This window comes from Oncorhynchus clarkii, chromosome 12 (genome assembly GCF_045791955.1).
Source record: "Oncorhynchus clarkii lewisi isolate Uvic-CL-2024 chromosome 12, UVic_Ocla_1.0, whole genome shotgun sequence".
Classification (NCBI taxonomy): domain Eukaryota; kingdom Metazoa; phylum Chordata; class Actinopteri; order Salmoniformes; family Salmonidae; genus Oncorhynchus; species Oncorhynchus clarkii.
This window is the reverse complement of record NC_092158.1, coordinates 10,809,242-10,835,802: the sequence shown is the minus strand read 5'-3', so window position 1 is coordinate 10,835,802 and position 26,561 is coordinate 10,809,242. Positions and strand designations below refer to the sequence as shown.

The following is a 26,561-nucleotide window of genomic DNA, read 5'->3' as shown; positions in this document are numbered from 1 at the left end:
TCTTTCCTCTGTCACGTCCGTGTGAATTGTTCCTGAGACTCGCTAGTAATATTGGATTATATTAGGCAAACGTTGTGCAATAATTGGGGGCCACGTAACGTAGCCTGTTTGCATCATTATAGAACTCAGTCCGCACATAGCAGGTTAAACCTGGAGCCTGGCGCACGGTTCAAGACGACTGGACCGTTGATGATTAGTGAGAATTAGGATGGATTTTATTGTTCAACCCTTATTGTACACTTTTTTCTAACTTCCAATATTTCATGTATTGAACTTGACTATGACAACTTTCAGAATGAATCAAACCACTGTATTTTTTATTCATTAATATATTCTGTGCATAAAGGCTCTCCAAACTGTTTTTTATTTTATTCGTACATTTCCTAACCGCCAAATTGCCTAAATAATCTACAAGATCAAACTATTTTTAAATCTACCAGTTGGTGCTGAAACAGAAACAGATATACATAGATGGCTGTCTTTCATTGATTCCTACGGTATATTCTGTATTTAACGGGATGGTTTAAGATACATGTACTGAAAACCCCATTGAATAAAAATTCACGAGAAAATCTGTTGGCCAGAAAGTGGTTTTCAGTGGTTGAATGACATTTATTCAGAGCGCGCAAGGTAGCCACACCGGCAGAGGCAACTGAATAAATTAAGTCTGAATACCAAATACTGAGAAGTGTTTAGGAAAAACATACATTTATAAATCGCTATCGGGGCCCTACATGAGTTACATTCACTTGAGTGTGCTGCACCACCAACATCACAATATAATATCTAACTTATCAAACATCAAGCAAGGCTCCAGATAAGTATTACACTCTAATAAAAATGGAAAAGGCAATATCCGATTACATATAACCCAATATCCATATGGTGATGTGGATCATTTGTTTTATATTGAATCGGAGAGACCGTATGAATGAATACCTCAGCTGGACGAATACTCAGACATGGCAGACATTGTTTACTGTAGTCTAGCGCTGAGGTAGCCCAAAAGACCGGCAGATGGCGATATTGAGTCGTTTCATCTCTGAGGCAGACTGCAGGGGTAGCATAGCTGGAGGCATTCTGGCCGAGCCAAGCACGTCAGACATCAGGCATGAGATGTCAAGAGGAGGAGATCTCAGGGGGCGAAGTGGTGTACTCTCACTCTGACTGGTCCTTCATTATTCTGTCACTGAAACTGTAACTGTGCTGCAGGCTACTACCACATCGCTGCTATTGCAGTACCTTACATGTACCATCATATACTTTTCAGTTTGATACTGTACATCTTAAATATCTGTTATACATCATTTCAAATTACATCTATTGGCAACCTCTAGTTACCTTACAACAACAAAAGACAATACAAACAAACACATGTAACACAAATATATAAATATATATTTTCACTCATCATGTACATCATAGAAAATGCATAAAATTGTAGTCCTATGATTTATATGATTTTCTTGCAGTATCTATGTTCTTACACAATAATTATGTTTTACACATTTTCTTAAAACAAATGTTTAAATGTGTCCTCAAAAAGTAACAAAAAATTAAATACACTAAAAGAACAAAACACAGAAGAAACAACATAGCCTATAGCTATGCCACCTCATCAAAGAGAGAAACACTACCAAAGATGGTAGAAACCTATTATCTCTGATTATGCTGCCTCTTCGTTCTAATCATCACAGCTTCATCACAGCATGAGGAATACATGGGAGAACCTATTCAACTGAATGAGACTAGCCCATTCATGGTTGACAGCAGCAGATCCTCTCTAGGTAGATTGACTGAAAGCGTACTGGCAGACATCTATAACACTTCAGGACATCTTCAGTACATTTATTCATACAGCTGTACTTCCATTGACCCAACAGTCTCTTTATACACCAGATAGACAACCCGGTATCCGGGGTAACGTTCTAGTGTATTGTAGATCAGGTTTATTCATTGGGCGATATTCCCCAGTATCAAATCTGTTAAGTCTACTATCAGGCCTCCCTTGTAAAATAGATTATTATCTGAATGAGACAATATTAAAATGTAAAGGCCTCCCTCCTATCAGGATTTGCTCTTCAGGGTGGGTCCGATAGTCTTTTTAGTCTTTGTGACAGGTTGAGTTGGCTTGGGTTTAGGGACCACAGTCTTTTTGGGTTTTGGCTGTAAAGACTTGAGTCCAAGGATCTCACAGTACTTGTTGCACAGATGCAAGGCTTTGAACTGATCAATGAATGACGTGGCACAGTTTCCCTTGAACCCCTTGTATCTAGAGAACAAACCAAAAACGAGACATTGCATGTGGTTTGTGAGGCACAATACACACAGAGGTGATTTAAACCATCAGGTTTTGTATTGTATTTATTTTGCAATACTCACCCTTTCTTACACGTGGCTATTCCAACATCTGTCAATCTCATGCCAACTCCTACAATGAAATGAGAGAAATCAATCAATCAATCAATCAATCATTCAAGTTATTTATAAAGCCCTTTTTATACCAGCAGTTGTCACATGTGCTTCTACAGTAAATATATTATTTATATTTCTAATCTCCTACTTTCTTTGCACTGCTGTTAAGCAATCAATCAATCAAATGTATTTATAAAGCCCTTTTTACATCAGCCGATGTCACAAAGTGCTGTACAGAAACCCAGCCTAAAACCCCAGACAGCAAGCAATGCAGATGTAGAAGCACGGTGGCTAGGAAAAACTCCCTAGAAAGGCCGGACAGTAGCCAGACTGGACATTGGCTCACTGTGCAGATGCAGTAACCTACCTTGCATGTCAGTGACGAGCAGGTTACCCTCAGTCTTGTGGTAGACCCAGTGCTGGAAGGTACAACACTTCTGTCCTGCCTCTGAGTCATTCCTCTTTAGGTTGATCTCCTTCCCGTCCCGAACAGAGTACTTGACAAACTCCCCCATCAGCTCCTCTTCCAGGGTGGCATACGGGATGTCGTTAGACGGACGGTGGACCAGGTATATTGGTATAATCCTGGGGGGGGGGGGGGGGGAAGAAGAAACAGGAAGGTTACTGTTTTGCATATTTCACTGGAAAAATGTCATGTTTTTGCTGTAACAGAGAGATTGGAACACAAAGTGAGCTGGAGTGAAGTTTAGGGGGTTAAATTGAGTGGGACACAAGGACACAACGGCAGGAGAAGAGATGGCATCTAGGAATTGACACTGGGATTTGCAGGCCCACACCCCACCAGACGATGATGTGCCAGCGATGACATCATACTCACTCTGGAACCTCTCCGAAGGCATCCTGTGTCTGGGCCACGGCTGTCCAGACCTTGATGTACTCTCTGGCTGTGTTCTGAACATGGCACTCCTGGAATCACACAATACACAAAATCTGAGCAGTTCTGCTGATGGTTACAACAGGGTTCAGGAAGTGACTGAATTGAAATGAAACTGACCCCAACCCTGGGTCAGAGTATTGCACAATGTCAAACAGTGAGAGCAACTGTTTTTCTGACCCTAACCGTACCTCTGACCCTGTGTCTGGTGATATCAAGGTAAATAAACCCTCACCTCCACGGCCAGATTATAGTTCTTCTGAACCAACTCCTCGTTGTTCTGTGTCCCGTAGCTGATAGCATTGTGTACCTTGAGCACACAGTGGTGGCCCTGGCTGAAGACAGGCACCATACCGGCCTTGAGCCTGGTCCGGAAGGCCCTTCGGTGCATACCCTCTCCAAAGTGTTCCTTCTCTGTCACCAGACTGGCTGGCTGGTTCTTATCAAAATACTGCTCTGACAGGAAGTCCTCTTTGAACAACAGACAGGAACATTTCACATCCTCCTCTTCGCCTACTAGCTCAGTGGGAGCAGCTGAGGTAGAGAGAGGAACACAGTCATTCAGAAAGAGCCTTTAACATAGCATAACATATTTCGATGTTTCCACAATGAATGACCTCTGAACTTGTATTACCTAACACCTTGTCTCAGATGTATACTGTATATCAAACTGAAATTCAGCATTAGATCGCTACTCACCTGTGATGTTTTTCTGGGGATTAGCCAGGATGACAATGTCACTCAGCACTATGAAAGAGACAGACAGAAACAGTGGGGGCTGTTAATTTCCAAATTATGTTTGTATTTTGCTGTTTTTATTGTGAGAGCCCTGTGGAGTAAGATTTCCAATATATTCATTGCACATGGCAAATAAAACCAGAAATTTGAAACTTAGATGTGAGTGTGACGTATGACGTGTCTTACTCTCGTAGGTGAGGAGGTAGTCTAACATGTCTTATCCTTATAGGTAGTCTAACATGTCTTACCCTCGTAGGTGCGGAGGTAGACTAACGGGTCTTACCCTCGTAGGTGAGGAGGTAGTCCAGGATGACAGAGCCATGGGAACAGAGGAGACTACAGCGGTACTTCCCCAGATCTTTATTGGAGGCCTTGGTGATGGTGAGACACACTCTGCTCTCATCTCCAGCACTACACAGAGCAGAAAGGAGAGAATAAACCTTGAATCATTATTCTTGTTCTCCAGTGTTTCCCAACCAGGGGTTCTATGAGACCATAGGCTCACTGGTGAAATGCATATAAGGGGGTACTTCAGGTGTATTCTGTGCAGAGTAAAACTCAGTTGGTAGTACATTAATCGAAAAGGGTAGGAAACCCTTGCTCTATTAAACAACCCTGATGAAGGCAGCTTGCGGACAAAACATTGATTCATTAATGAATAATGAAAGTGTTCTATTGACAGTGATAAGAGACTAACTGAAGACTATATTCCTTTCATTTCTTGGTCCCTGTTCAAAACATACACCTGACTCAGCATACACCTGACTCAGCATACACCTGACTCAGCATACACCTGACTCAACGTACACCTGACTCAACGTACACCTGACTCAGCATACACCTGACTCAACGTACACCTGAATCAGCATACACCTGACTCAACGTACACCTGACTCAACGTACACCTGACTCAACGTACACCTGAATCAGCATACACCTGACTCAACGTACACCTGACTCAACGTACACCTGACTCAACGTACACCTGACTCAGCATACACCTGACTCAACGTACACCTGACTCAACGTACACCTGACTCAACGTACACCTGAATCAGCATACACCTGACTCAACGTACACCTGACTCAACGTACACCTGACTCAACGTACACCTGACTCAGCATACACCTGACTCAACGTACACCTGAATCAGCATACACCTGACTCAACGTACACCTGACTCAACGTACACCTGACTCAACGTACACCTGACTCAACGTACACCTGAATCAGCATACACCTGACTCAACGTACACCTGACTCAACGTACACCTGACTCAGCATACACCTGAATCAGCATACACCTGACTCAACATACACCTGACTCAACGTACACCTGACTCAACGTACACCTGACTCAACGTACACCTGACTCAACGTACACCTGAATCAGCATACACCTGACTCAGCATACACCTGACTCAACATACACCTGACTCAACGTACACCTGACTCAACGTACACCTGACTCAACATACACCTGACTCAACGTACACCTGACTCAGCATACACCTGACTCAGCATACACCTGACTCAACGTACACCTGACTCAACGTACACCTGAATCAGCATAATCCTGACTCAACCTACACCTGACTCAACATACACCTGACTCAACGTACACCTGACTCAGCATACACCTGACTCAACGTACACCTGACTCAACGTACACCTGACTCAACGTACACCAGACTCAACGTACACCTGACTCAGCATACACCTGACTCAACGTACACCTGACTCAACGTACACCTGACTCAACGTACACCTGACTCAACGTACACCTGACTCAGCATACACCTGACTCAACGTACACCTGAATCAGCATACACCTGACTCAACGTACACCTGACTCAACGTACACCTGACTCAACGTACACCTGACTCAATGTACACCTGACTCAGCGTACACCTGACTCAACGTACACCTGACTCAGCATACACCTGACTCAGCATACACCTGACTCAGCATACACCTGACTCAACGTACACCTGACTCAACGTACACCTGACTCAACATACACCTGACTCAGCATACACCTGACTCAGCATACACCTGACTCAACGTACACCTGACTCAGCATACACCTGACTCAACATACACCTGACTCAACGTACACCTGACTCAACGTACACCTGACTCAACATACACCTGACTCAGCATACACCTGACTCAGCGTACACCTGACTCAACGTACACCTGACTCAACGTACACCTGACTCAACGTACACCTGACTCAACATACACCTGACTCAGCATACACCTGACTCAGCATACACCTGACTCAACGTACACCAGACTCAACATACACCTGACTCAACATACACCTGACTCAACGTACACCTGACTCAACGTACACCTGACTCAACGTACACCTCACTCAGCATACACCTGACTCAGCATACACCTGACTCAGCATACACCTGACTCAACGTACACCTGACTCAACGTACACCTGACTCAAAGTACACCTGACTCAACGTACACCTGACTCAGCATACACCTGACTCAGCATACACCTGACTCAACGTACACCTGACTCAACGTACACCTGACTCAACATACACCTGACTCAGCATACACCTGACTCAGCGTACACCTGACTCAACGTACACCTGACTCAGCATACACCTGACTCAACATACACCTGACTCAACGTACACCTGACTCAACGTACACCTGACTCAACATACACCTGACTCAGCATACACCTGACTCAGCATACACCTGACTCAACGTACACCTGACTCAACGTACACCTGACTCAACGTACACCTGACTCAACATACACCTGACTCAGCATACACCTGACTCAACATACACCTGACTCAACGTACACCTGACTCAACATACACATGACTCAACATACACCTGACTCAACGTACACCTGACTCAACGTACACCTGACTCAACGTACACCTGACTCAACATACACCTGACTCAGCATACACCTGACTCAGCATACACCTGACTCAACGTACACCTGACTCAACATACACCTGACTCAACGTACACCTGACTCAACGTACACCTGACTCAACGTACACCTGACTCAACATACACCTGACTCAACATACACCTGACTCAACATACACCTGACTCAACGTACACCTGACTCAACATACACCTGACTCAGCATACACCTGACTCAGCATACACCTGACTCAACGTACACCTGACTCAACATACACCTGACTCAACGTACACCTGACTCAACATACACCTGACTCAACATACACCTGACTCAACATACACCTGACTCAACATACACCTGACTCAGCATACACCTGACTCAGCGTACACCTGACTCAACGTACACCTGACTCAACGTACACCTGACTCAACGTACACCTGACTCAACATACACCTGACTCAGCATACACCTGACTCAGCATACACCTGACTCAACGTACACCAGACTCAACATACACCTGACTCAACATACACCTGACTCAACGTACACCTGACTCAACGTACACCTGACTCAACGTACACCTGACTCAACATACACCTGACTCAGCATACACCTGACTCAGCATACACCTGACTCAACGTACACCTGACTCAACGTACACCTGACTCAGCGTACACCTGACTCAACGTACACCTGACTCAGCATACACCTGACTCAGCATACACCTGACTCAACGTACACCTGACTCAACGTACACCTGACTCAACATACACCTGACTCAGCATACACCTGACTCAGCGTACACCTGACTCAACGTACACCTGACTCAGCATACACCTGACTCAACATACACCTGACTCAACGTACACCTGACTCAACGTACACCTGACTCAACATACACCTGACTCAGCATACACCTGACTCAGCATACACCTGACTCAACGTACACCTGACTCAACGTACACCTGACTCAACGTACACCTGACTCAACATACACCTGACTCAGCATACACCTGACTCAACATACACCTGACTCAACGTACACCTGACTCAACATACACATGACTCAACATACACCTGACTCAACGTACACCTGACTCAACGTACACCTGACTCAACGTACACCTGACTCAACATACACCTGACTCAGCATACACCTGACTCAGCATACACCTGACTCAACGTACACCTGACTCAACATACACCTGACTCAACGTACACCTGACTCAACATACACCTGACTCAACATACACCTGACTCAACATACACCTGACTCAACGTACACCTGACTCAACATACACCTGACTCAACATACGTGTTGACTCACTTTCACTCTTTAGTCATTTTTCAACAATGTTATTTCTAAAAGTTGTATTATGTAAGTAGATACAGATAATATTACACAATAATCGTGACTGGCCGTATTCCAACTAAGTGGAGATTTCTGGAACAATAACGACGATATTGCACCTGATGCACAGTTGAATCATAGAGTTATATAAAAACTGAACCTTCCTCCCACTCACGGCTGAATCATCATCATCACACATTGATGGGTTAATATCTGCCAAATATATTGCTACAGTAACCTACACTGAGAGAGAGCAACACCAAGTGGACTTTCAAATAGTGGCGTGTCTCCCAAACCTCTCGTGGAGTACCCTCTGCTGTGATCTATACCATTACTATAATAGTACACTAAATCAACTGAGCCAACTAATAGTCAACCCTTTAATTAGTAGGATCAGGTACAGCTAGTTGGATCAGGTGTAGCTAGTTGGATCAGGTGTAGTTAGTTGGAACAGGTGTAGCTAGTTGGATCAGGTGTAGTTAGTTGGATCAGGTGTAGCTAGTTGGATCAGGTGTAGCTAGTTGGATCAGGTGTAGCTAGTTGGATCAGGTGTAGCTAGTTGGATCAGGTGTAGCTAGTTGGATCAGGTGTAGTTAGTTGGATCAGGTGTAGCTAGTTGGATCAGGTGTAGCTAGTTGGATCAGGTGTAGTTAATTGGATCAGGTGTAGCTAGTTGGATCAGGTGTAGCTAGTTGGATCAGGTGTAGCTAGTTGGATCAGGTGTAGTTAATTGGATCAGGTGTAGCTAGTTGGATCAGGTGTAGCTAGTTGGATCAGGTGTAGCTAGTTGGATCAGGTGTAGTTAGTTGGAACAGGTGTAGCTAGTTGCATCTGGTGTAGTTAGTTGGAACAGGTGTAGCTAGTTGGATCAGGTGTAGTTAGTTGGAACAGGTGTAGCTAGTTGGATCAGGTGTAGTTAGTTGGATCAGGTGTAGCTAGTTGGATCGGGTGTAGTTAGTTAGATCAGGTGTAGCTAGCTGGATTGGTGTACCTAGCTGGATATGGTGTAGCTAGTTGGATCTGGTGTAGCTAGTTGGATCTGGTGTAGTTAGTTGGAACAGGTGTAGCTAGTTACATCTGGTGTAGCTAGTTGGATCAGGTGTAGCTAGTTGGATCAGGTGTAGCTAGTTGGATCTGGTGTAGCTAGTTGGATCAGGTGTAGCTAGTTGGATCTGGTGTAGTTAGTTGGAACAGGTGTAGCTAGTTACATCTGGTGTAGCTAGTTGGATCAGGTGTAGCTAGTTGGATCAGGTGTAGCTAGTTGGATCAAGTGTAGCTAGTTGGATCTGGTGTAGTTAGTTGGATCAGGTGTAGCTAGCTGGATTGGTGTACCTAGCTGGATATGGTGTAGCTAGTTGGATCTGGTGTAGCTAGTTGGATCTGGTGTAGCTAGTTGGATCTGGTGTAGCTAGTTGGATCTGGTGTAGCTAGTTGGATCTGGTGTAGCTAGTACAGAGTATTTGGAAAGTATTCAGACCCCTTCCCTTTTTCCACATTTTGTTACGTTACAGCCTTATTTTTAAATGGATTAAATAAATGATCTTATTCATCAATCTACACACAATACCCCATAGTTAGAAACTTTTGCAAAAGTATTAAAAATAAAAACAGAAATACCTTATTTACATAAGTATTGCTATGAGATTCGAAATTGAGCTTAGGCCCTGTTTCCATTGATCCTCCTTGAGATGTTTCTACAACTTGATTGGAGTCAACCTGTGGTACATTCAATTGATTGGAGATGATTTGGAAAGGCACACACCTGTCCATATAAGGTCCCACAGTTGACAATGCATGCCAGAGCAAAAGAGTACCAAAACATTTCTGCAGCATTGAAGGTCCCCAAGAACACAGTGGCTTCCATCATTCTGAAATGGAAGAAGTTTGGAACCACCAAGATTCTTCCTAGAGCTGGCTGCCTGGCCAAATAGAGCAATTGGGAAAGAAGGGCCTTGGTCAGGGAGGTGACCAAGAACACAATGGTCACTCTGACAGAACTCCAGAGTCCCTCTGTGGAGATGGGAGAACCTTCCAGAAGTACAACAATCTCTGCAGCACTCCACCAAATCAGGCCTTTATGGTAGAGTGGCCAGATGGAAGCCACTCCTCAGTAAAAGGCACGACAGCCCGCTTGGAGTTTGCCCAAAGGCACCTAAAGGACTCTGACCATGAGAAACAAGATTCTCTGGTCTGATGAAACCAAGATTAAACTCTTTGGCCTGAATGCCAAGCTTCACGTCTGGAGGAAAACTGGCACCATCCCTACGGGGAAGCATGCTGGTGGCAGTATCATGCTGTGGGGATGTTTTTCAGCAGCAAGGACTGTGAGACTAGTCAGGATACAGGGAAAGCTGAACGGAGCAAAGTACAGCAAGATTCTTGATGAAAACCTTCTCCAGAGCGCTCAGGAACTCAGACTGGGGCGAAGGTTCACCTTCCAACAGGACAACGACCCTAAGCACACAGCCAAGACAACGAAGGAGTGGCTTCAGGACAGGTCTCTGAATATCCTTGAGCGGCCCAGCCAGAGCCTGGGCTTGAACCCGATCGAACATCTCTGGAGAGACCTGAAAATAGCTGTGTAGTGAGGCTCCCCAGCCAACCTGACAGAGCTTGTAGTGTCATACTCAAGAAGACTCAAGGCTTTAATCTCTGCCACATGTGCTTCAACAAAGTACTAAGTGAAGGGTCTGAATACTTATTTCTCCCAGAACTGGGAAAACATTTAGCAAACATTTAGAAAACATTTAAAAAATAAAAAAGGTTTTGCTTAGTCATTATGGGGTATTGTGTGTAGATTGATGAGGGAAAAACAACAACAATGTAATCCATTTTAGAATAAGTCTGTAACGTAACAAAATGTGTAAAAAGTCAAGAGGTCTGAATACTTTCCGAATGCGTTGTAAGTACTGAAATTTATCAAATAAATGGAATGTCTGGGAGTATTAAATAAGATATTTGAGAAACACTGAAATATGGTAACGGGGTAGGGTAACTAGCTCTCCCATAGGAACATTTAAGGGCATGGACAATATAATACAGTGTCAAATCAAATCAGGACTTGTACCTTCTCTTGATCTCAGCCAACACTGTCCCATCTCTGGTCCAGGTGACAGTGTAGTCAGAAAAGACAGCCGTGAACTGACACCCTAGACTGAGACTCTGAGGATCGCCACTGACAGGCACGGCCTGGATCCGTTGCACCACTCTGGGCACTGGAAAAAAATATACACATATGTCTAAGAATTACACAGAAAATGTATATTATCGTTAATAATCATTTTAGAGTAGTTATCATAACATTAGACATGGGCTCAAATAGATGTATTGTTTTCTTTCAAATAGATAACCTGCGTAATCGAACCAATCGAATTGTTTCAAGTGCAAATCATGCCCATGTGGCGCTCCAAGTAGGCTCAAACGCTCTACGTAGTTGAAAGAAAACAAATACCATTTGAACCCAGGTCGGTGTAATAGTAGAGTATACTGCAGTGCATTCCCACCTTCTTTTGGTGCATGATGTGTTCTCTGCTTCAGTACATCGCTGTAGGCCTTCCTACGAGTCGTCTCAACAGCAGCCTTGGGTTCGTGTTTACCAAACTTGTCCTCAGACAGACGGCGCCGCTTGATGACATCATCATTGGGCTGCTGGCCAATGGGGATGGTAGACTGGGGCACCTTGGAGGAAGGGTCACTCACTGTGGCACCTTGGCTGATGACAGAAGCGTCAACCAGAGATTTCACACCAGGTTGTTTCTGAGCGCTGTCTGAATGAACACTGTCCATCTTACAAGGCAGAGCTGCTGTGGTCTTATCTTTGGTTTTCCCAGCCTTGGCTCCAAATTTGGCAACAAAGGTGTCTATTTTCCCATTGGTAGCAGTCTTCTGCTTAGCCCTGTTCTCCACCTCAACCAGGGAGTCTATCCCCTCGCTCTTCACTGATGCATTCTGGAAGTGTTTCCCAGAGTGTTTCTTTTTCTTCCCGTGGGCGTGGCCTTTGGTGTTAACATTCTCTGTTATGACGATAGTCTCTTTGACAGTCACAGATCCATCGTCGCCATCCTCGCGCGTTGTTCGGGGATCACATTTAATGTTAGATCCGAGCGGTAGGTTCTCTTGTGTTTTGGAGGTTGGTGGGGCCAGATGGTGAACCACAGCTGGCTTGTCTTTCTTGGAGTGTGTTCTGGTTTTATGAGGCATCTTGGAGCCTTTCTTTACGTCTGCTGTAACACAGTGGTTGGGTTCTTTATTTCTGTCTGATTGTATTTGTTTCAACAAGGACGTTCTGGAGTCTAGAGGGTTCTCCTGGTCTAGAGTGAAGTATGCAACACGTTCCTTCTCTGAGATCATCAAGTGATCACCGGTCACAATGATATAGTTGGAGAGTTCTTTACCGAGGGAGCTGACCTCGTGTGGGACTGTGATGTTTTTCTTTCTGTCAAGAGACCAAGATGCTGTTGATTCCTCACTTGACGAAGACGATGCTGGAATGTCCCTGTTCAGATTCTGACCGGAGCAAACGGTCAACTTTCCACCCTTGTCCTCTGATGTTGTATCTCTAGAACCCGTATTCCTCTTTGTTTTCGTCAACAACAGTTTTTCCTCTTTGTTTACCACAGGTGTCTTCTTATCAATCTTCCCTCGGAAACAGGCGGGCAAAACGGGCAGTCGGGGCACATTAGATTGTATAAACCCACAACTCTGACCTCGCTGCTCATTGAGCAGTGATCTCTTAGGACTGGCTTGGACGGTATCCCCTTCCAAAGCGCTGTTCGTCCGGCAAAAGAGAGATCGGCCCACACTGAGACTCAGAGGAGCTAAAGGCATAACAGGCATTAAAAATGGCGGATTCCCCCACTGTGGCCTCTTCCCCTCCAACTCCTGGAGGTCCTTCCTGTCTGTGTTGGGGGACACATGTATGTCCGCCTTAATGCCTCGGGACGTTGTGTCTCTGTGTGTCGGCACGTATGTGTTCCTGTCAGAGTCTGGGGTACATGGAGACTTCTTAAATGCCTGTTGATGTCTCTTGTCGCCACACAGATGCTCCGCCTGATGTGCCTTGCTACTGGAAGGGTAACCGGAGACGCTCACCGACCCATAACTTCTCTCTTCATCTTCCGCCTCAATGAACAAGCCGCCCAGCTGGGAGACGCTGTTTTCTGTCACATTTTGCACTGCATCTCTAAGGTGCTACATGGGGAGAAATAAACAACGTTTTGAATGGTTGAATAGTCACCAGAAGGTGTAGGCAGAGATCGGCCCTAATGTCACCTGGATCTGCATGACAAATGGTCCAGGAACACAAGGAAATCACAAAGGACAATACCCAACTTGTATATGAACTCTGATGCTATCTATATGGATATACGATCTCTGTGGTAACTGTTCACTGAGGATAACTCTGATGCTATCTATATGGATATACGATCTCTGTGGTAACTGTTCACTGAGGATAACTCTGATGCTATCTATATGGATATACGATCTCTGTGGTAACTGTTCACTGAGGATAACTCTGATGCTATCTATATGGATATACGATCTCTGTGGTAACTGTTCACTGAGGATAACTCTGATGCTATCTATATGGATATACGATCTCTGTGGTAACTGTTCACTGAGGATAACTCTGATGCTATCTATATGGATATACGATCTCTGTGGTAACTGTTCACTTATTAAATACACTTGTATTTAGAATTCCATTCTCAGACATTTCTTTAATATCTATTTCTGTGTTCTTGATGGAGTCAGATTAACAATTTAATAGGTTAATTGCTTAATCTTATTACGAGTCACATGCAATATATATATAATATACTGTATATTTTTTTAACCTTTAATGAGAACTAATTCTTATTTTCAATGACGGCAACAAAGGTGTGGGTTAACTGCCTGTTCAGGGGCAGAACGACAGACCTTGTCAGCTCGGGGGTTTGAACTTGCAACCTTCCGGTTACTAGTCCAACTCTCTAACCACTAGGCTACCCTGCCGCCCCAAATATTACTGCCCACTACACAGGTTAATATTGAAAGTTTCAATATGCAAAGATTCAAAAGACATTAAATAGTATAAACATGTAAGTCGTAAGTTAGTAGCAGGTTAGACAATTGTCATAGATTGTCGTAAACATATCTTGCTGTATAACAACTTGCATTATGTTGATCAGAGTCAACAGCCTTACATATAACTTACTGTAAATGTGGGAGTGGTCTGGTCTATAGCACTGTTATGGGCAGTGCACTATTAACTGTGCAACTCAAAATGTTTAAGCCAATCACTGTCCCTTTATCCTCCCAGGCCTTTAACCCAGTGAGTGAGCTTTGTTAGACTGCTCTGAAGGTGTGAGAGAGAGAGAGAGAGAGAGAGAGAGAGAGAGAGAGAGAGAGAGAGAGAGAGAGAGAGAGAGAGAGAGAGAGAGAGAGAGAGAGAGAGAGAGAGAGAGAGAGAGAGAGAGAGAGAACGGGTGAAGAGAGTCTTGTTACACTCCTTAGCTGTGCTTCCATCCTGGGGTGCGTGCTATTATCATCAAACACCCACTAAAATTAGCGATGCCATTTCTGTTCTGTCTATCTGAGTTTTTTTCTAGGCCTCTCATTTCCTTAGACCACTTCACAGGGCCAGCTGTCAGTCTCAGAGCTACAGTAGGCTCCCGGAGCTAGGCTCTCAGAGCTCCCCGAGCTAACCTCCCAGAGCTAGGCTCCCAGAGCTAGCCGAGAACTATCCTCCCAGAGTTAGCCCAGAGCTAGTCTTCCAGAGCTAGGCTCCCAGAGCTAGCCGAGAGCTATCCTCCCAGAGCTAGTCTCCCAGAGCTAGCCGAGAGCTATCCTCCCAGAGCTAGCCGAGAGCTATCCTCCCAGAGCTAGCCGAGAGCTATCCTCCCAGAGCTAGTCTCCCAGAGCTAGCCGAGAGCTATCCTCTAAGAGCTAGTCTCCCAGACCTAGCTGAGAGCTATCCTCCCAGAGCTAGCCGAGAGCTATCCTCCCAGAGCTAGTCTCCCAGAGCTAGCTGATAGCTATCCTCCCAGAGCTAGCAGAGAGCTATCCTCCCAGAGCTAGTCTCCCAGAGCTAGCCGAGAGCTAGCCGAGAGCTATCCTCCCAGAGCTAACCTCCCAGAGCTAGCCCAGAGCTAACCTCCCAGAGCTAGCCCAGAGCTAGGCTTCCAGAGCTAGCCCAGAGCTAACCTCCCAGAGCTAGCCCAGAGCTAGGCTCCCAGAGCTAGCCCAGAGCTAACCTCCCAGAGCTAACCTCCCAGAGCTAGCCCAGAGCTAACCTCCCAGAGCTAGCCCAGAGCTAGGCTCCCAGAGCTTCCCCAGAGCTAGGTTCCCAGAGCTAGCCCAGAGCTAGGCTTCCAGAGCTAGCCCAGAGCTAGTGTCCCAGAGCTAGCCCAGAGCTAGGCTCTCACATGAGAAATCAAGGAACAGATACTACCTAACAACCCTTCCACATCTGACTCAGTCAGGGTGAATAAACCAACATACTGTAGCGACCAGGGTGGCTTGGCTGTTTCAGACCACCTTCAGTCCTCAGTCAGACTACGTGCCACTGGCACTCTGTTCTCTCTCTCTCTCTCTCTCTCTCTCTCTCTCTCTCTCTCTCTCTCTCTCGGTGCTTGGCTGGCTGTGAAGGTATGGAATACTGAACGTTGTGATGATGTTTCAGGTTGCAGTGTAATTGATGTTGTGGACTATTATTAGTACACGATAAAGATGAGTGTCGCCTCAGGGTTAGTTTCTGACCGACAGAAAGACATAACTCTAGTGAAAGTGTGTGTGTCAGTACAATGCCGCTGTTGCGTCCTTGGGTTAGGAAGTCTAAAAAACATACTTTCTTCATCTCGAAAAATGTAATGATTTCACAGAAATAACCAAATATTTAGTTAACTGCACGACCATGCAGTTGTAAACAAACAAATCCACTGCTGTTGATCAACTACCTCAGTATCTAAATCAAATAACATAATAAACTTGAAATCTTACCTGGTTCAGAAATCTGCCAACACTGTCCTCTAGTAAATAACTGTCTCTCTTGTGGCTAATGTCAATGTCTGTTTCCATTTCCAACACATCTCTCCCCACAGGCGCAGCACCCGAGGCGGATGAGGAAAAGGATATGGGCGGAGGAGCCAGCACCGCCTCAGTCGTATTGATCTCCAGCCCGTAGAGTTTGGTGGTGGGAGAGGCCAGTGTGTCAGACGATGAACCCAGGGCTGAGTGGCTATCTGTGGGATAGGCAGAGCAGTCATCCTCAATGATCACCAGCTCTCCAACAGGCTCCTGATCTCCCTGCCCTGCTGATGATATACACCCGCTGTGGGACTCCTCTGTCTGGGTGTCTTCCCCTTCCCCTTCCCTGTCCTGGAGGCTACCCACTACCAGTAGCTCTTCTGGCCCAGCGAGGATGGGGCTCTCTGGGCTGGCTCTGGGCTCCACTGCCTGGTGTTGGATGGCCATGGGTGTCTGTGGATATGCTTGTGCCTGTCCCTGTTTCTGTGTGAGTGCAGCTGTTCCTGTAAAGTCTTCGGGTCGCGGTCCTCCTCCAGGGACTATGACAGCCCAGTCAGAGAACGTGCTATACCAGCTGTCAGTGGACACAGACCTATCAAAAAGTGGCACAGACAACCACTGGTCTGAATCACAGCCTCCCTGACCAATAGCAGCCTCCGTTCCCAGTAGGAAACCTGACTCCTTTGTGTTGTCCGGACATTCTGTGACACCGCTGCCTCTGATAGGATAAAGGCCCCACTCGTCCCCACCCAAAATAGCCCCTTCTTCCCCCTCCCCATCCTCAGCTGCCAGGGTCTGATACTGGCACGCGTCCAGCCACAACTCGTTAGGACTGTCATTGTTTTCCTCTGAGCGCTTTAAACTAGCTCCCTCTGTCCCATCATGTGTCACACTAGTGATGCTATCACATAAGACCCAATAAGCATCAACAGGTGGTGATGTAGCATCATGATAGCCCGGTGCTAGTCCCTCTGACTGGGCCATGTCCTCTTTCTCTGTCCTAACATGGTGGTGGTGGTGGTGGTGGTTTAAGAGTCCTGTCACCGGATCCTGGGTGACTAGCATTAAGACATGTGTGTCACAGTGACAGTCAGTCACATTGTCCTCCACTGTGTCATTTTTATGGGTAATCTGTCGCATCTGTCGCGTCTCCTGGATTAGGTTAAGTGTGTCAGGGTCAGTGACGCTGGCCTGGGTATTTGAGTGAGGGGGTATAGGTTCCATAGGGCCAACACTGATACCAATACCAACACCATGTATCCGTTTGTGACTGGGACAGGGGCGATGGGGAGCCACTGGCCCCTGTGGGGGGTGGATTAAGACAAGTGTGTCAGGGTCAGTGATGCTGTTCTCTGTCTGGGTATTTGGCTTAGGGGATATGGGCTCCATGAAGCCGGCACCTTCCATCCCTCTGGGGCCAAGGCTGGGGCTCGGACCTGGCCAGCAGTGGGGCTCTGGGCCCTGGGAGGTGGGTGCAGGTTTGAGCTGGGTGTCTGGGAGGGGTTGTATGGGTTCCGTAGAGCAGAGCCTGTACATCCGTCTGCGGCTAAGGCTGGGGCAGGCTGGTGTCAGGGTGTCTGGCTCTAAGAGGGGTGGTATATCTTCCTCCATAGCGCCAATGTATCGAACGTGAGTCAGGCTCACAGTCAAAAGGGAATTTCCTATTGGGCCAACGGTTAAGAAGTTGGTTTCTCCCGTGGGAGAGCCGGATTCAGATCCCGCCCGCGACACCAACACAGTTCATCCCTCTGGGGTTGGGGCAGCAGGAGGCCCCTGAGAGGTGGGTGCAGGCTGGGGTTGGGGCAGCAGGAGGCCCCTGAGAGGTGGGTGCAGGCTGGGGTTGGGGCAGCAGGAGGCCCCTGAGAGGTGGGTGCAGGCTGGGGTTGGGGCAGCAGGAGGCCCCTGAGAGGTGGGTGCAGGCTGGGGTTGGGGCAGTAGGAGGTCACTGGGCCAACAGGTGGGTGCAGACTGGCGTCGAGGCTGGGCACTACACGGGTCTGTGGACCGGAGCTGGTTGTGGTGACACCAGCCCTTGTCGTTTAGATATTGTCCACCAAGAGCTAGTAACTACAACTTTCCTGTTCGACTGTTCCTTCCTCCATTCTACAGTACTGTCATCCACTCCGAATGGGTTTGTTCAGGAAGGTCTGTGGAGTAAAATATGGATCTTATTACACAAAATAATACAACACCTTAAGTCTCTTAGGACCGATCCTAATCTCTTAAAGCTTGATAATAAATTACCATTGGAAAAGATAAGCAATAAATATCCTACAACAGGGATCATCAGCTAGATTCAGACGCGGGCCATTTTTTTTCTTGAGGAGATAATAAACCCCACCGTCTCCATCTAGCGGTCAATTAATCCACTATCTACCTCTAGATATCTCCCTCTAGCTGTCAATAAACCCACTTTCTCCCTCTAGCTGTCATTACACCCACTATCTCCAGCATTCAATAAATCCACTATCTCCCTTTAGCTGTCAATAAACCTACTATCCTCATCTAGCTAACGCCCTCTAGTTATCTCTGTGTTGCTGTCTCCCTCGAGCTGTCAATAAATCCACTGTCTCCCTTTAGCTGTCAATAAACATCTATCTCCCTCTAGCTGTCAATAAATCCACCATCTCCTTTTAATGAAATCCCTCTAGCTATCTCACTATAGCTGTCTCCCTCTAGATATCTCCCTGCAGCTATCTCCCTCTGGCTGTCAAAAAACACACTGTCTCCCTCTAACTGTCAAGAAACACACTGTCTCCCTCTAGCTGTCAAGAAACACACTGTCTCCCTCTAGCTGTCAATATACCCACTGTCTCCTTCACGAGATCAATAAACCCACTGTCTCCCTCCAGCTGTCAATAAACCCATTGTCTCCTTCTAGCTGTCAATAAACCCACTATCTCCCAAAGGGCTATCTCTCTCTAGCTCTCAAAACACCCACTATCTCCCTCTAGCTGTCTCCCTCTTGCTATCTCCCTGTAGCTATCTCCACATAGCTAGAGGGAGATAGGATAATGGGTTTACTGACAGTTAAAGGGAGATAGCTATCAATACACCCACTATCTCCCTCAAGCTTTCTCCCTTTAACTGTCAGTAAACCCACTATCTCTCTAAAACTCTGTAGAAAGGCCAGAACCTACCTCGCACTAACAATCTCCATCAAGTTGTCAATAATCCCACTATCTCCCTCTAATTGTCAACAAACCCACTATTTCCCTCTAGCTGTCAATAAACCCACTATCTCCCTATAGCTATTTCCCTCTCACTGTCAATAAATCCACTCCCATCTCCCTTCAGCTGTCAATAAACCCTGTATCTCCCTCTAGCTGTCAATAAATCTGCCATCTCCATTTAGTCATCTCCCTCTAGCTGTCAATAAACCCACTGATTCCCTTTAGCTGTTAATAAACCACTATCTCCCTCTAGCTATCTCCATCTAGCTGTAAACCAAACAACTATCTACCGTTAGCTAGCGCCCTCTAGTTACCTCCTTCTAGCTATCACCCTCTAGCTGTCAATAACCCACTATCTCCCACTAGCTGCCAATAAACCCACTATCTCTGACTAGCAATATACCTATAGTTGTCAATAAACCAACTATCTTCCTCTAGCTGTCCAAAAACCCACTATCTCCATCTCATTGTCAATAAACCTACTATCATCCTTTAGCTGTCAATATACCCACTATCTCCCTCTAGCTATCTCCCTCTAGCTGTAAATAAACCCACCACATCTCTTTATCTGTCAATAAAACACTATCTCCCTCTAGCTATCTCCCTCTGACTATCTCACTCTAGCTGTCAATAAGCCCACTTTCTCCCTTTAACTATCTCCATATAGCTGTCAATACACCCACTTTCTCCTTCTAGTTATATCCCTCTAGCTGTAAATAAACCCACTATCTCCCTGTAGCTATCTCCCTGTAGTTGTTAATAAACCTACTAGCTAGCTCCCTCTAGCTTTCTCACACTAGCTGTCAATTAGCCAACTTTCTCCCTCTAACTATAGCCTATAGCTGTCAATAAACCCACTATCTTATTCTAGTTATCTCCCTCTACCTGTTAAATAAACCCACTATCTCCCTCTAACTGTCAATAAACCTACTATCTCTGTCTAGCTATCTACCTCTAGTTGTCAATAAACCCACTATCTCCCTCTAGCTGTCAATTATCCCACTTTCTCTCTCTAAATATATCCCTATAGCTGTCAATAAATCCACTATCTCCCTTCAGCTGTCAATAAACACACTGTCTCCCTCTAGCTATCTCCCTATAACTATCTGCATCTAGTTGTCAATAAAACCACGATCTCCTTCTAGCTATTTTCCTCTAGGTGTTAATAACACCCTATCTCCTCTAGCTATCTCCCTATGGCTGTCAAAAAAACACTATCTCCCTCTAGCTTTCTCCCTCTAGCTATGTGTCCCTCTAACTATATCCCTATAGATATCTAACTCTAGCTATCTCCCTCCAGCTGTCAATACAGCCACTATCTCACTCTAGCTATTTCCCTTGAGCTATCACCCTATAGGTGTCCATAAACCCACTGTCTCCCTGTAACTATCTGCCACTAGTTGTTTATAAACCTACTATTACCCTCTAGCTATATCCCCATAGCTGTCAATTAATTCACTATCTCTCTTTTTCTATTTCAAACTAGCTATCTCCCTCTAGCTGTCTACTTCCAGCTGTCTCCCTCTAGCTGTCAACTTCTAGCTATCTTCCTCTAGCTGTCTCCCTCTAGCTATCTCAATCCAGCAGTCAAGAAACCCACAATCTCCCTATAGCTATCTCCCTCTAGCTATCTCCTTCTAGTTGTCAATAAACATAATATTTCCCTCCAGCTGTCAATAAACCCACTATCTCCCTCTAGCTGTCAATAAATCCACTATCTCCCTTCAGCTCTCAATACACCCTCTATCTCCCCTAGCTGTCAATAAACCCACTCTCTCCTTTTAACTAAATCCCTCTAGCTATCTCCCTATAGCTGTCTCCCTCTAGATATCTCCCTGCAGTTATCTCCCTCTAGCTCTCAAGAAACACACTGTCACTCTCTAGCTGTCAATAAACCCACTGTTTCCTTCTAGCTGTCAATAAACCCACTGTCTCCTTCCAGCTGTCAATAAACCCACTGTCTCCTTCTAGCTGTCAATAAACCCATGATCTCCCTCTAGCTATCTCCCTCTAGCTGTCAATAAACCCACTATCTCCCCCTAACTGTCTCCCTTTAACTGCCAGTAAACCCACTATCCTATCTCCCTCTAGCTGTCAATAAACCCACTATCTCCCTCTTGATATCTCCCTGTAGCTATCTCCACATAGCTAGAGGGAGATAGTGGGTGTATTGACAGCTATGTGAAGATAGCTACAGGGAGATAGTGGATTTATTGACAGCTAGAGGGAGATAGGATAGTGGGTTTACTGACAGTTAAATGGAGATAGCTAGAGGGAGATAGTGGATGTATTGACAGCTATCTCCCTTTAACTGTCAGTAAACCCACTATCCTATCTCCCTCTAGCTGTCAATAAACCCACTATCTCCCTGTAGCTATCTCCCTGTAGCTATCTCCCTATAGCTGTCAATAAACTCCATGTCTCCCTCTAGCTGTCAATAAACCCACTGTCTCCCTCTAGCTGTCTCCCGGTAGCTATCTCCCTGTAGCTATCTCCCTCTAGCTGTCAATAATCTCAAGGTCTCACATTAGCTGTCAATAAACCCACTATCAATAAATCCACTCACTCCTTGTAGCTATCAGTAAACCCACTATATCCTTTAGCTATCTTCCTCTATCTGTCAATAAACCCACGATCTAATTCATATCTCCCTCTAGCTGTCAATAAACCTACTATCTCCCTCTAGCTGTTTCCCTCTAGCTATCAATAAACCTACTACTTTCCTCTGTCTGTCTCCCTTTAGCTATCACCCTCTAGCTGTCTCCATCTAGCTGTCAATAAATCCACTCTCTCCCTCCCTTTAGCTATCACCCTCTAGCTGTCTCCATCTAGCTGTCAATAAATCCACTATCTCCCTTTAGCTATCTCCCTCTAGCTGTCTCCCTCTTGCTATCTCCCTGTAGCTATCTCCCTCTAGCTATCACCCTCTAGTTGTCTCATCTAGCTGTAAATAAATCCACTATCTCCCTCTATCTATCTCCTCCTAGCTATGTCCCTCTAGCTGTCTCCCTCTTGCTATCTCCCTGTAGCTATCTCCCTCTAGCTGTCAATAAACCCACTGTCTCCATCTAGTCAAGAAACCCACTATCACCCTCTAGCGGTCAATAAATCCACAATCTCCCTCTATCTGTCAATAAACACACTATCTCCCTCTATCTGTCAATAAAACCACTGATTCCCTCTAGCTGTCAATAAATCCACAGTCTCCCTCTAGCTATCTTGTTTTAGCTGTCAATAAACCCCTCTAGCTGTTGATTAACCTCTATCTCCCTCTCGCTTTCAAGACACGTATAAATGAGTAATCTGCTACTCTGAAAACAAATGATCTGTCTACCTGTTGTACTGTATTTTTGGGATAACGAAGTGGGATTAAAATAGAATACTTAGTTGTGTTGGTCTGTGGTGGGGTTTGCAGTTTTTGAAACCTTTCTTTTGCTTCCATTGCAACAGACAAGCTCAATCAAGCACAGATAAAGTATACTGACAGTGACATTAGTGCTTGAGGGGGATGGCCCCTTTTTCTCCACCCTACCCTGCTCTGCACTGCACTGAGCTAAGCTGTCCAGCTGAGTAGGTGTCTGGTGGCAGGGACTGTGGAAAAATACCAGTTCACCCATGTGCTGCATTAGTGTCATTCCAGTTTAGATGAAGGGCACCTTAGCCTGGACCTCAGCACTGTTGTTTAACAAGATATATCCACAGCTATTGACTAGCACAACACTTTCCATGACATTCTAAAACAAGACATTCCAATCCTTCCAAACGAATCCCACCTGGCACTATTCAAGCTTTGATACGATGTAAACAGAGATAAATTATTAAAAATAGGATTGATTAAGCCTTCATTATGCATTGAATCAATTATCAAATCAAATCAAATATTATTTGTCACATGCTTCGTAAACAACAGGTGTTGACTAACAGTGAAATACTTATTTACCGGTTCTATCCCACAATACAGACAGAAAGAAAATATAAGTAATAGAAAAATAATAGCACAAGGAAGAAATACACAATGATACTATGGCTATATATACAGGGAACCAGTACCGAGTCGATATGCAGGGGTACAAGGTCATATTTGATTTAACCTTTATTTAACTAGGCAAGTCAGTTAAGAACAAATTCGTATTTACAATGTCGGCCTAACCCGGACGACCCTGGGCCAATTGTGAGCCGCCCTATGGGACTCCCAATCACGGCCGGTTGTGATACAGCCCGGAATCAAACCAGGGTCTGTAGTGACAACTCTAGCCTTAGACCTCTGCTCCACTCGGGAGCCCCAAATGTACGTACATATATGTAGGGATGAAGTAACTAGGCAACAGAGTAAATTATAAACAGTAAAGAGGGCATAAAGGGTCAACTCAGATAGTCCAGGTAGCTGTTGGTTAACTACTTAACTAACTATTGATCAGTATTATGGCTTGGGAGTAGTAGCTGTTCAGGGTCCTGTTGGTTAACTACTTACCTAACTATTTAACAGTCTTATGGCTTGGGAGTAGAAGCTGTTCAGGGTCCTGTTGGTTAACTACTTAACTAACTATTTATCAGTCTTATGGCTTGGGAGTAGTAGCTGTTCAGGGTCGTGTTGGTTAACTACTTAACTAACTATTTAACAGTCTTATGGCTTGGGGGTAGCTGTTGGTTAACTACTTACCTAACTATTTAACAGTCTTATGGCTTGGGGGTAGCTGTTGGTTAACTACTTAACTAACTATTTATCAGTCTTATGGCTTGGGGGTAGAAACTGTTCAGGGTCCTGTTGGTTCCAGACTTGGTGCATTGGTACCACTTGCCTTGCGGTAGCAGAGACAACAGTCTATGGTGGCTGAAGTCTTTTAAATTTTTAGGGCCTTCCTCTGACACTTCCTGGTAGAGAGGTCCTGGATGACAGTACTGGGCCGTACACAGTACCCTCTGTAGTGCCTTGTGGTCGTGTTAACACTGTAAGGAGTTCTGACAGCAAGTTCCAACATGATAACTGATTTAAATCTATGACATAACAAAGTGAGGCAATTCCAATTGGAGTGTAAAATTCCAAAATACAACGGATGATCCTTTAGAAAGGGATGCTGATGTGACCTGTACAATTCTAAAGTAGAACAACTCACACGTCAAAGAGCTAAAGGTGAAAGGTGAAAGCTAGGCATGTCTTCAAGCAGGAAGTGTCCAAGACTATGACCAACATACATCAACAAACACATGACTAGTGCTAAGAGACAGCTGGATTTCTACATCTAGTTGGTATCTGACCATCTGGAGTGTGTGTGTGTCAGTGGAGACTGCTGACAGAAGGACGCCTCATTATAATGTCCGGAATGGAGTCAATGTAATGGAATCAAACACATGTTTTTTGGGGAGGGGTGTTTTGTGTGTTTGATGCCATTCCATTCACTCCACTCCACTCTGGCCATCATTATGAGCTGTCCTCCCCTCAGAAACCCCCAGTGTGTGTGTGTGTGTGTGTGTGTGCGGGGGGGGGGGGTGTCTGTGTGTGTGTGTGTGTGTGTGGGTGTCTGTGTGTGTGTGTGTGTGTGTGTGTGAACGATTAGTCAGCGATTAGTCAGAGTCTGGTCTATTCTGGCATTAAGAGATGATAAAGCTGTCGTCACATAGCTGTAGTGAAACTCTGCGGCCTCATCCATCAGATCACTGTTTTGACTCCAGGTCTACTGTCCACACCAAGCTACAAAGATAGTCGTACATGTCCTCATTTCAAATAACAGTTCTTCAAATACGAGTTGGTTCTTAATTGACTTACCTGTATGAGCAAACGTTTTCAAAGAATGACAATTCTGCTGTCTTGGTGTCCGAATACATTTGAATCTATAATTGAATCCCAAAGTTATAAAACGTAATAGTAAAAACATAGGTCCTGTTGGATAGTAATAGGATACTGAGAATCCATGATTTAATAACTAAATCAACGTATAAAATAGACCCATGTGTTTTACAAATTACATCTCAATCCTTTTCAGGCTACCCTGGGGCGGCAGGGTAGCCTAGTGGTTAGAGCGTTGGACTAGTAACCGGAAGGTTGCAAGTTCAAACCCCCGAGCTGACAAGGTACAAATCTGTAGTTCAGCAGTTAACCTGCTTTCAAATTGTGTTCACAAATTTCTTTACATCCCTGTTAGTGAGTATTTCTCCTTTGTCAAGATAATCCATCCACCTGACGGGTGTGGCATATCAAGAAACGTATTAAACAGTGTGATCATTACACAGACCCAGTTTGGCTGGGTCTGGCTCCCCAGTGGGTTGGCCTGGCTCCCAAGTGTGTGGGCCTTTGCCCTCCCAGACCCACCCTTGGCTGAGCCCCTGCCCTGTCATGTGAAATCCATAGATAGGGCCTCATTTATTTATTTAAATTGACTTGATTAAGCAAAATCTTTGAAATTGTTGCATGTTGCGTTTATATTTATTTTCAGTATACATACAGTTGACTAGAACAGGTCAGTAGCCCACAACAGGTAAGTCAGTAGCCCTGGTAAGTCAGGTAAATCAACACCATCCCCAAAAGCCTAATGAACACAGACAAAACATAATCAAAACCCCATTTTACGATTCCCAACAACAACCTTATAATTGCTGACATCTCAACCTAACTCCAACAGATCTCAAACCTTGCAAATCCACACACATCAACACAAGGAGAACGTGCCCCCCCGGGCACAGACGTCAGTTCAACTTCTAATTTTGATATAAATTTGGTTGAGTTGTCAAATAACGTGAATTCAACGTACATCATTTAACTTGAAATGACATGGAAACAAGATGGATTCAGCCAGTTTTTGCCCCGTGTGTTGTTAACGCTTCTCTGAATAGTTGTCTACCCTTTGGTATATTCTCAGCATGCTTTTACATACCGTATTGTCTTCCGTATAGCTGATTATCCAGGGGCGAGATGAAGGAGACGGTAACATGCTCAAGTCAAAGCTGAAGCTTCAGGGGCTCTGGGGCTATTTCTAACACCCTTCAGTAACAGCCAGTTACCTGATAGCTGGGACGTGTGCAGATCCTGAACACTTAACACCCCACATCTATATTCATGTCTTAAAAAGGT

The 26,561-nt window shown here is 45.1% G+C and overlaps 1 protein-coding gene across 1 annotated transcript; it reads right to left on the bottom strand.

Moving 5' to 3' along the window:
• Window positions 1–591: 591 nt before the first annotated feature.
• On the bottom strand, window positions 592–26,561 carry LOC139422699 (alpha-kinase 2). Its single transcript, XM_071173925.1, has 12 exons — window positions 26,365–26,561; window positions 18,269–18,469; window positions 16,296–18,138; window positions 11,819–13,505; window positions 11,383–11,530; window positions 4,332–4,459; window positions 4,010–4,057; window positions 3,546–3,844; window positions 3,254–3,342; window positions 2,783–3,000; window positions 2,383–2,431; window positions 592–2,272 (listed from the first exon to the last, which is right to left on the bottom strand). The coding sequence occupies exons 3-12, from the start codon at window positions 17,931–17,933 to the stop codon at window positions 2,068–2,070; spliced, it is 4,509 nt and encodes a 1,502-aa protein (XP_071030026.1). The 5' UTR covers window positions 17,934–18,138; window positions 18,269–18,469; window positions 26,365–26,561; the 3' UTR covers window positions 592–2,067.